Source organism: Leucoraja erinacea, chromosome 44, assembly GCF_028641065.1.
Source record: "Leucoraja erinacea ecotype New England chromosome 44, Leri_hhj_1, whole genome shotgun sequence".
NCBI lineage: Eukaryota > Metazoa > Chordata > Chondrichthyes > Rajiformes > Rajidae > Leucoraja > Leucoraja erinaceus.
Genome location: NC_073420.1, coordinates 416,611 through 427,500, shown reverse-complemented (window position 1 = coordinate 427,500; position 10,890 = coordinate 416,611). Strand labels below are relative to the sequence as shown.

Here is a 10,890-nt window from a genome sequence, read left to right as displayed (position 1 = left end):
CCGTCCCGTTAATGTGGATGGGGGTGTGCGTGCCGCCTCTGGACTTCCTGAAATCTACAATGATCACCAGCACATTGGTGACAGGACTGACTTTTAGGGAGAGTTACACCAGCACATTGTGATCTACGCAAACCGTATCTGCACGAGCCAACAGCTTCGCATACGGCCGAATGGTGCCGACGCATCGAAATCAACATTAACTTCACGAGGTGTGAAACTGTGTGGTGTAATACTTCGAACGTGGACCAAAAAATACTGGAGAAACTCAGCGGGTCAGGCAGCATCTATGGAGTGAAGGAAATAGGCGACGTTTCGGGCCAAACCCCTTCTTCAGGCCATAACTTGGGGGTTTGGACAGGCTAGAGGCAGGAAACATGTTCCCGATGTTGGGGAAGTCCAGGACAAGGGGTCACAGCTTAAGGATAAGGGGGAAATCCTTTAAAACCGAGATGAGGAGAACTATTTTCACACAGAGAGTGGTGAATCTCTGGAACTCTCTGCCACAGAGGGTAGTTGAGGCCAGTTCATTGGCTATATTTAAGAGGGAGTTAGATGTGGCCCTTGTGGCCAAGGGGATCAGAGGGTATGGAGAGAAGGCAGGTACGGGATACTGAGTTGGATGATCAGCCATGATCATATTGAATGGCGGTGCAGGCTCGAAGGGCCGAATGGCCTCTACTCCTGCACCTATTGTCTATGTTTCTATGTTTCAGAGGGTTTGGACACGCTAGAGGCAGGAAACATGTTCCCGATGTTGGGGGAGTCCAGAACCAGGGGCCACACACACACACACAGTTTAAGAATAAGGGGCCATTTAGAAGGGAGACGAGGAAACAATTTTTCACACAGAGAGTTGTGAGTCTGTGGAATTCTTTGCCTCAGTGGAGGCAGGTTCTCTGGATACTTTCATGAGAGAGCTAGATAGGGCTCTTAAAGATAGCGGAGTCAGGGGATATGGGGAGAAGGCAGGAACTGATTGGGGATGATCAGCCCTGATCACATTGAATGGCGGTGCTGGCTCGAAGGGCCGAATGGCCTCTACTCCTGCACCTGTTGTCTATGATATGCAATTTCTTGATGTATCTTTGTCATTCTTTGTACAGTTTGATGTGTATATGGACCTGTGTCTGAAATAAAGCTTTAATAATATTATTTTGAATGGGGCTTTGGGACCAGAAAGGTTTCACGTTTGAAGAAAGACGTTTCATCTTTTTTTTTTTAACGAGGATGTTGCCAGGACTGACTTTTAGGGAGAGGTTGGGCAAACTGGGACTTCATCAAGAGTTTTTAATTGCAATGTGTCCTGAATCGGAACAGTTACTTGCAGGATCATAACAGGATTAGTTTAAGAAAGGAGTGCAGATGCTGGAAAAATCGAAGGTAGACAAAAATGCTGGAGAAACTCAGCGGGTGAGGCAGCATCTATGGAGCGAAGGAATAGGCGACGTTTCTGATCGCGAACCTTCTTCAGTTTAGTTTAGTTAGAGTTATGGCCATTCGGCCCACCAAGGCCAGGCCGACCAGCGAGCTCTATCCACTGACACTGCCCTACACACTAGGGACAATTTACAATTTTTAACAACGCCTGTTCTCTGGGAGGAAGGAACGGGTGACGTTTTGGGTTCCTTCTCTCCAGAGATGCCGCCAGTCCCGCTGAGTTGCTCCAGATTTGTTTGTGCCTTATCTTCGGTTTCTACCAGCATGGTGGCCGATTGGGAAAGGGGGAGATGCAGCGAGACCTGGGTGTCATGGTACACCAGTCATTGAAGGTAGGCATGCAGGTGCAGCAGGCAGTAAAGAGAGCGAATGGTATGTTAGCTTTCATTGCAAAAGGATTTGAGTATAGGAGCAGGGAGGTTCTACTGCAGTTGTACAGGGTCTTGGTGAGACCACACCTGGAGTATTGCGTACAGTTTTGGTCTCCAAATCTGAGGAAGGACATTATTGCCATAGAGGGAGTGCAGAGACGGTTCACCAGACTGATTCCTGGGACGTCAGGACTGTCTTATGAAGAAAGACTGGATAGACTTGGTTTATACTCTCTAGAATTTAGGAGATTGAGAGGGGATCTTATAGAAACTTACAAAATTCTTAAGGGGTTGGACATGCTAGATGCAGGAAGATTGTTCCCGATGTTAGGGAAGTCCAGGACAAGGGGTCACAGCTTAAGGATAAGGGGGAAATCCTTTAAAACCGAGATGAGAAGAACTTTTTTCACACAGAGAGTGGTGAATCTCTGGAGCTCTCTGCCAGATTCAGATTCAGATTCAATTTAATTGTCATTGTCAGTGTACAGTACAGAGACAACGAAATGCATTCCGTTGCAGTGTACAGATACTGCCACAGAGGGTAGTTGAGGCCAGTTCATTGGCTATATTTAAGAGGGAGTTAGATGTGGCCCTTGTGGCTAAGGGGATCAGGGGGTATGGAGAGAAGGCAGGTACGGGATACTGAGTTGGATGATCAGCCATGATCATATTGAATGGCGGTGCAGGCTCGAAGGGCCGAATGGCCTCTACTCCTGCACCTAATTTCTATGTTTCTATCTGCAGTTCCTGTCGACGCAGTGCTTCCTTTAATCTGTGCATTTTCATTTCCCTTCCTTCCCAGTTTTCCAGTTTTCATACACAGCGGTGTTTGGGGCGTATACAGCGTTTATCTTCATAAGGACAGGTCAGTGTGAGTTTAATCCGAGCTGCTTCACGTGATGCTGCCACCACACTCCGCTGCGTAGTTGAGTTTATCGTCCCGTGTACCGAGGTACAGTGAAAAGCTTTTTGTTGCGTGCTAACCAGTCAGCGGAAAGACAACACATGATTACAATCGAGCCGTCCACAGTGTACAGATACTGGATACAGAGAATAATGTTCAGATTCAGATTCAGATTCAATTTTAATTGTCATTGTCAATGTACAGTACAGAGACAACGAAATGCATTTGTTTAGTACAAGGTATCATTTAAAAATAAATTGGATAGGCATATGGATGAGAAGGGAATGGAGGGTTATGGTATGAGTGCAGGCAGGTGGGACTAAGGGAAAAAAAGTTGTTCGGCACGGACTTGTAGGGCCGAGATGCCCTGTTTCCGTGCTGTAATTGTTATATGGTTATATGGTACGGGAAAAAAAAAAAAAAAAAAAGTTGGGCATATAAAAAGTTATATGGTAAAGTCAACAAAGTCCGATCAAGGATAATCTGCGAGTCTCCAATGAGTTAAGGGCCTGTACCACTGTACGAGCTAATTCAAGAGCTCTCCCGAGTTTAAAAAAAAATCAAACTCGTGGTAAATACGTAGCGGGTACGTCGGAGCTCGGGGACGTCTCTTAGCGGCTTGTAACGCTAAAGGCAGGTACTTGGGAAACGCGGTAAGCTCGGGAAGACTGGTAAAGAGCCCCAAGTACCTACGAGCGGCCATTACCGTAAATCTCCGAGTTCGAATCAGGGGAAACTCAGGAGAACTCTTGAATTAGCTCGTACAGTGGGACAGGCCCTTTAGATAGTAGTTCAGGACTGCTCTCTGGTTGTGGTAGGATGATTCAATTGCCCCCATAACAGCCGGGAAGAAACTGTCCCTGAATCTGGAGGTGTGTGTGTGTGTGTGCGCGTTCGTTTTCACACTTCTATACCTCTTGCCCGATGGGAGAGGGGAGAAGAGGGAGTGACCAGGGGTGAGACTGGTCCTTGATGATGCTGCTGGCCTTGCCGAGGCAGGGTGAGGTGTAGAGAGTCAATGGAAGGGAGGTTGGTTTGCGCGATGGTCTGGGCTGCGTCCACATTCCCTGCGATTCCTTGTGGCCTTGGATGGAGCTGTTCCCAAACCGAGCTCTCCAAGAAAATAGAGGCGTTGGGAGCTTCTACACTCCTACTATCCCTGGAAGCGGTTTCTCACCACGTATACTGAGGTACAGCGAAAAGCCATTGTCTGCTGTCCAGTCAGAGAACTGACCACATAGAAACATAGAAACATAGAAATTAGGTGCAGGAGTAGGCCATTCGGCCCTTCGAGCCTGCACCGCCATTCAATATGATCATGGCTGATCATCCAACTCAGTATCCCGTACCTGCCTTCTCTCCATACCCCCTGATCCCCTTAGCCACAAGGGCCACATCTAACTCCCTCTTAAGTATAGCCAATGAACTGTGGCCTCAACTACCTTCTGTGGCAGAGAGTTCCAGAGATTCACCACTCTCTGTGTGAAAAAAAGTTCTTCTCATCTCGGTTTTAAAGGATTTCCCCCTTATCCTTAAGCTGTGACCCCTTGTCCTGGACTTCCCTAACATCGGGAACAATCTTCCTGCATCTAGCCTGTCCAACCCCTTAAGAATTTTGTAAGTTTCTATAAGATCCCCTCTCAATCTCCTAAATTCTAGAGAGTATAAACCAAGTCTATCCAGTCTTTCTTCATAAGACAGTCCTGACATCCCAGGAATCAGTCTGGTGAACCGTCTCTGCACTCCCTCTATGGCAATAATGTCCTTCCTCAGATTTGGAGACCAAAACTGTACGCAATACTCCATGATTACAATCGAGCTGTCCCCAGTATACAGAGTTTAAGAGGGAACTGCAGATGCTGGAGAATCGAAGGTTACACAAAAAAGCTGGAGAAACTCAGCGGGTGCAGCAGCATCTATGGAGTGAAGGAAATAGGCAACGTTTCGGGCTGAAGAAGGGTTTCGGCCCGAAACGTTGCCTATTTCCTTCGCTCCATAGATGCTGCTGCACCCGCTGAGTTTCTCCAGCTTTTTTGTGTAACCCAGTATACAGATACTGGATACAGAGAATAATGTTTAGTGCAAGGTAAGGTCCGATTAAAGATAGGCCGACCAGCGATCCCCGCACACTAACACTATCCTACACACACTGGGGACAATTTGCGATTACACCAAGCCAATTAAGCTACGAACCTGCACGTCTTTGGAGCGTGGGAGGAAACCGGAGAAAGCCCATGCAGGTCACGGGGAGAACGCACAAACTCCGTACAGACAGCACCCGCAGTCGGGATCGAACCCGGGTCTCCGGCGCTGTGAGGCAGCAACTCTACCACCACTGTAGTTAGTTGGATATTTATAAGGGGGGTTTTTGCAGCTGCAGGTGGCGAGACTAGGTCACGTTGTGGCGCAGCGGTAGAGTTGTTACCTTACAGCGAATGCAACGCCGGAGACCTGGGTTCAATCCCGACTGCGGGTGCGTGTCTGTACGGAGTTTGTACGTTCTACCCGTGGGTTTGCTCCGAGATCTTCGGTTTCCTCCCACGCTCCAAAGACGTACAGGTTTGTAGGTTAATTGGCTTGGTGTAAATGTAAATTTGTCCCTAGTGTGTGTGTGTGGGATAGTGTTAGTGTGCGGGGATCGCTGGTCGGCACGGACCCGGTGGGCCGAAGGGCCTGTTTCCGCGCTGTATCCCAAAACTAATACAGCCCCTTGCTACTCTGACACCTTGCTTGTGTTACAGGTCACCTGATCGGCCCCGTGCTCTGCCACTCGTTCTGTAACTACATGGGATTCCCCGCCATGGGGGCGGCTCTCGAGCACCCGCAGAAACTCCTGATCTTCTTCTGCTACGTGTTGGGAGTTGTCCTCTTCCTGCTGCTGCTCTTCCCGCTGACGGAGCCCGCCTTGTACGGGCCGCTCGCTCTGTGTCGCCTCGCCCGGCCGGGGAACGGCGCGTCTGTCTGCACTTGACCCCGGAGTCCATCGCTGCTGCTGCTCCCACCTCCCTCCCATCTTCCCTCCCTCCCTCCCTCCCTCCCTCCTCAAACAGCCCATCCAACATTCAGGGAAATCGCCTTCGGAAGGCGCCAGTGGATCGGGGAACCTCGCAGTAAACGCGGAACGGACTCCGCGCGCGGAGAGAAATCCCGCTGGCGGCATCGGCCGTTTTTCGCCCGTTTCTCCAGCGGAGAAAAGAAAAAACAGGAAGGAAAAAAACTTGGACACGCCCCGCCGACCTCTGTGGGAACGCTGAGATCACGCAGACGCATGGCGGCCCATCGACCTCCCAGGCCTGGCGTTGTGCTTGTGTTTTAAATCAAATTCCAGCCACAGTCAAACGAAAGAGGGCGATCGATGCTTGTTTCTCTGCCCACACGCCTGTCCCTGCAACGTCCAGTGTTGCAACCGCTCAGGATCTGGTGACATCAACTCTGGGATCCAAGGCCACTGATCGGGGTCGTGATGCTCGGTAACACCCCTTCTCTCCGGCCGTGCACGTTCCCCCACACGGGCAACAGCGCCCTCAGCGTTCAGTTCAGATCAGTCACTCGTACCGACCGAGGTGCGGTGAAAAGCTTTCGTGGCGGCGTGCCATCCCGTCAGCGGGGAAAGACAATACGTGATTACAATGGAGCTGTTTACAGTGTGTAGATACATGGTGAGGGAATAACGTTTAGTGCAAGGATGAAGCCAATGAGGTAGTTCCGTTGCCTGATAACAGCCGGGAAGGAACACTCCGAAATTCACAAGGGGAGAAGAGGGAGTGGCCGGGGTGCGGCTGGTCCTTGATTGTGCTGCCGGCCTTGCCGAGGCAGCGTGAGGTATAGATGGAGTAGACGGAAGAAGGGAGGTTGCTTTGGGTTCACCTCAACGAGAAGCGCACTTTATACGGTAGATTTATTTGTCTTCTTGGTGTGAGCGGGAGCAGTGCATTTATTTATCTGCTGCAGTTTTACTCATTCTTCCAGAGGGGCGTAGATGCCAGGTGGCCAGTTTACATGGATCAGGAATATCATCAAACCACTACTCCCATGGCAGTCTGATCATCCTTACACAGTCCAATTACCAATGAATCAATAATACTTTATGAATGAATGGATGGAACCTTATTGTAATATGTACCTCGCTACAGTGGGTTCGGCCCGAAACATTCCCTAATTCCTTCGCTCCATAGGTGCTGCTGCACCCGCTGAGTTTCTCCAGCACTTTTGTCTCCCCTCTGTACAGTGAAATGCTTTGTATCGCTTATATTCCAAAAGTACCGAACATTGGCTCCCCCCAACGACCAGCCCTATCTACTGACTGCCATCGCACATGACTGTAGCCCTCCCTCGTCCCATTCCCCCCCTCCCCACTCCCCCCCCGCCAGTTTCCCATTTGTTTAGTTTAAAGATAGAGTAGAAACAGGCCCACCGAGTCCGCACCGACCAGCGATCCCCGCACACTAACACTATCCGACACTCACCAGGGAACTATTTACACTTGCACCAAGCCAATGAACCTACAAACATGTACGTCTTTGTGGAGTGCGGGAGGAAACCAGAGATCCTGGAGAAAACCCACGCAGGTCACGGGGGCGGGGGAAGCCATACAGACTCCGTACAGACAGCACGCGTAGTCGGGATCGAACCTGGCGCTCTACGGCAGCAACTATACCGCTGCGCCCTTTGTGTTCGGCAGCCGTGCGCTCGCTATCTGGGCCGAGCTAAGTAATCCAAGAATGATCTTCATGTTTGTTGCTAGCTCCACCCGTGCACAGCTCACATCTGGCAGGGCTACTGCTCCAGGTGTTCAGCTTGCCCCCGATCTTGCTGAAGGAGGGGTGAAGGGGCTCCCCGGATTGCCACTGACGGGGCCGTGGCAGATTTCAGAGACTCGATGCGAAAGCTCGCAGTCACCAGATTTGCCGGGCTGCTGCTTAGACCATACCGATCTTCAAAAGTAATTCCTTTGCTTCCTTCTCCCCTCCGCTCCCTGGGACTTTCCCTCTTTTGGGCACCGATCAGTCACCCAGCGTGGAAACAGGCCAACATGCCCACACCGACCAACATGTCCCATCTACACCAGTCCCACCTGCCTGTGTTTGGCCTAAATGTAAACCTGTCCCATCTATGTACCTGTCTAACTGTTTCTTAAACGTTGGGATAGTCCCAGCCTCAACTACCTCCTCCGGCAGCTCGTTCCGTACACCCTGTGGATAAAGTTACCCCTCAGATTCCTATTAAATCTTTCCCCCCCTCACCTTAAACCCGTGTCCTCTGGTCCTCGATTCCCGGAGGCTGGGCAAGATACTCTGTGCATCCACCCGATCTATTCTTTGATGTGGTGCAGGATGTAATTAAACCAATCCCCACCACAATGTGAAACTCGGCAAAGGTCACCGTTTCACCCACGGACAATGAAATTCGCGCTTGCTGCAGCACAACAGAGTATTGTAAGCGTAAAGAATATTGTACGCAGTTTGGCCGTTCTCCCCGTGACCTGCGTGGGGTTCCCCCGGTTTCCTCCCACGCTCCAAAGACGCACAGGTTTGGTATGAGTGTGAAATTGTGTAGGATAGTGTTGGTGTGTGAGGATCGCTGGTCGGCACGGACTGGGGCCTGTTTCTCTAAAACTTAAAAACCAGGTTTCGAATGAACGAATACGTTTATTGGCCGAGTATATTCACATACAAGGAATTTGCCTTGGTGCTCCGCCCGCAAGTGGCAACATGACACACAGTGACAGGAATGAGACGCGTAAAGCATTAGACATTAATAATGTGTTCCTGGTGCAGCTCGGATAAAGTTACCCCCCCACACACAGCGGAGATGTAACAAAAGCTACCCTGCCAACAGCCATGTTTGTACACACAGAGGCATTTCCTATAATAAGACGAGATGATAAATGCACGCCTATCATCTCTAAACTGGGCCAACTGAACAGAATCCTAATCCAATAGATACCTTTCCCTTTTTTTAATTGAGAGAGGGATGTTTCCAGCTGATTATTTCATTTCTGCCACCTTTCTGCTGAGCCTTTAGCACCATGGACTCAGTTTAGTTATTGCCACATGTACCGAGATACAGTGAAAAGCTTTTGTTGCGTGCTAACCAGTCGGCGGAAAGACAACACATGATTACAATCGAGCCGTCCACAGTGTGCAGATACATGACATGGGGAAAAAAGTTCAGTGCAAGATGAAGTCCGATCGAAGATAGTCCGAGGGTCACCAGTGGGGTAGGACAGTGGCTCAGGACTGCTCGCAGCTTGTGGTAGGATGGTTCAGTTGCCTGATAACAGCCGGGAAGAAACTGCCCCTGAATCTGGAGGTGTGCGTTCATTTTCACACTTCTCCGATGGGAGGGGGGGAGGTGGTGGCCAGGGTCAAGACTCGGCTCGAATGGAGATCTCTCTGTGAAACCGCTTGGTGTCAGGTGAGCCCTATCTCGCTACAGAGGGAAGGGACATGTTTGGCCCCAAACACTACACGTTCAGGCTGACACTGCCAATGTGGTATACTGATGGTGCTGCACTCTTAGAGGTGCTGTGTTTACTTTGAAACGTTAAACAGAGGCTGTCCTTGACCTCCTCGGGTAAAAGAGTTGGTGATGTACAAAGCTGTTCCTATGGGCAGCTATTAATCCATTCAAATCAGCGTCGTCTGATGACCTAGACTGTAAAAGACAGACACAGCATACTGGTCTGAAGAAGGGTTTCGGCCCGAAACGTTGCCTATTTCCTTCGCTCCATAGATGCTGCTGCACCCGCTGAGTTTCTCCAGCTTTTTTGTGTAACCTTCGATTCTCCAGCATCTGCAGTTCCCTCTTAAACGCAGCATACTGGAGTGACTCAGCGGGACAGGCAGCGTCTCTGGAGAGAAGGAATGGGGAGTCGTTTCGGGTCGAGACTCCATGAAATCCGAAGAAGGGTCTCGACCCGAAACGTCGCCCGTTCTTGCTCTCCAGAGACGCTGCCTGTCCCGCTGAGTCACACTCCAGCGTTTTGCGTCTACCTTCAGCGCCAACCAGCATCTGCAGTTCCTCGCTGCTCATTCCTACGCCACGACCATTTTTGAAGGCGTCCTTCGCTGGCTGGCTCTGCGATGTCCAAGGTGCGATGGAAAGGTGCTGAAATCTTCCTCTGGGTTGAAGTTTCCCCCCTGCGTGGTGCTCGGGATCCTAGATGACTGAATCTCCCAGAAATTGGCTGCAAGCCTCCAAGCCCCCCTCCAGCAATACAACACAAAACCCCTGACGCTTCTCGAAGCTGCCACCACCAGCGAATCCATTCAGAACATTCAGGATTCTGGCCAGTCTCAAGTTTTAAACCTCACTATATAAACGAGAAATGATTACAGATTCACTTCTGCCGTGGAGTTGGGTCCTCCCGTTGAACCAGAAGCTGAGATATTTTTTCTAGCGCGACCACAGAAATGTTTGTAAATCAAGCAATATATTTTCTAAAAGCACCTATTTTCCTGACCAGAGATTGTATAATTAACCAAGAGAAGAGTTTTACTTGATGTGCAAAATGGAGCTGACAATCTTGTACTGTGTATTAAGTAGGATACGAATTTCTGATATATATATATATATAGAGAGAGAGAGATACTGTCCATTAAAGGGCAAGTCTCAGCTTTACAGACAAAATAATAGATAGCCAGCTGAATTTGTCTGTTGTCCTGAGTTTATAAGCTTTCTAATGGAACCATGTACTAATGAACAGAGGCCATTCATTCCTTTGAACAAGTCAAATGTTTATTTTGCTGCTCTGTATGCAATTACCAATTGCTATTTGCCATGTAACCTTGGTTAGCAAGAATATGTACCAATCACAGATATAAAACAGTTAACTGAATTTGCAACAATTGGTTTTTTTTGTGTGTCATAAGGAATAGGGAGGCCATTCATTGTAGACTTCAGGAAGTCCAGAGGCGGCACGCACACCCCCATCCACATTAACGGGACGGAGGTGGAACGTGTTTCTAGCTTCAGGTTCCGGGGAGTCAACATCTCCGATGACCTCTCTTGGACCCACAATACCTCTACTCTGATCAAGAAGGCTCATCAGCGTCTCTTCTTCCTGAGGAGACTGAAGAAGGTCCATCTGTCTCCTCAGATCCTGGTGAACTTTTACCGCTGCACCATCGAGAGCATCCTTACCAACTGCATCACAGTATGGTACGGCAACTGCTC

The 10,890-nt window shown here is 49.6% G+C and overlaps 1 protein-coding gene across 2 annotated transcripts in view; it reads left to right on the top strand.

The window, feature by feature from the left end:
• Positions 1-10,552, top strand: part of rce1a (Ras converting CAAX endopeptidase 1a) — a 27,147-nt gene extending 16,595 nt beyond the window's left edge. For both annotated transcript variants that reach the window (XM_055664771.1, XM_055664772.1), the window contains exons 7-8: positions 2,611-2,673; positions 5,454-10,552. In XM_055664771.1, the coding sequence (XP_055520746.1) occupies positions 2,611-2,673; positions 5,454-5,683 (293 nt within the window). In that variant the 3' untranslated portion in view covers positions 5,684-10,552. The remainder of the gene's footprint in view (positions 1-2,610; positions 2,674-5,453) is intronic.
• The last annotated feature ends 338 nt before the right edge of the window (positions 10,553-10,890 follow it).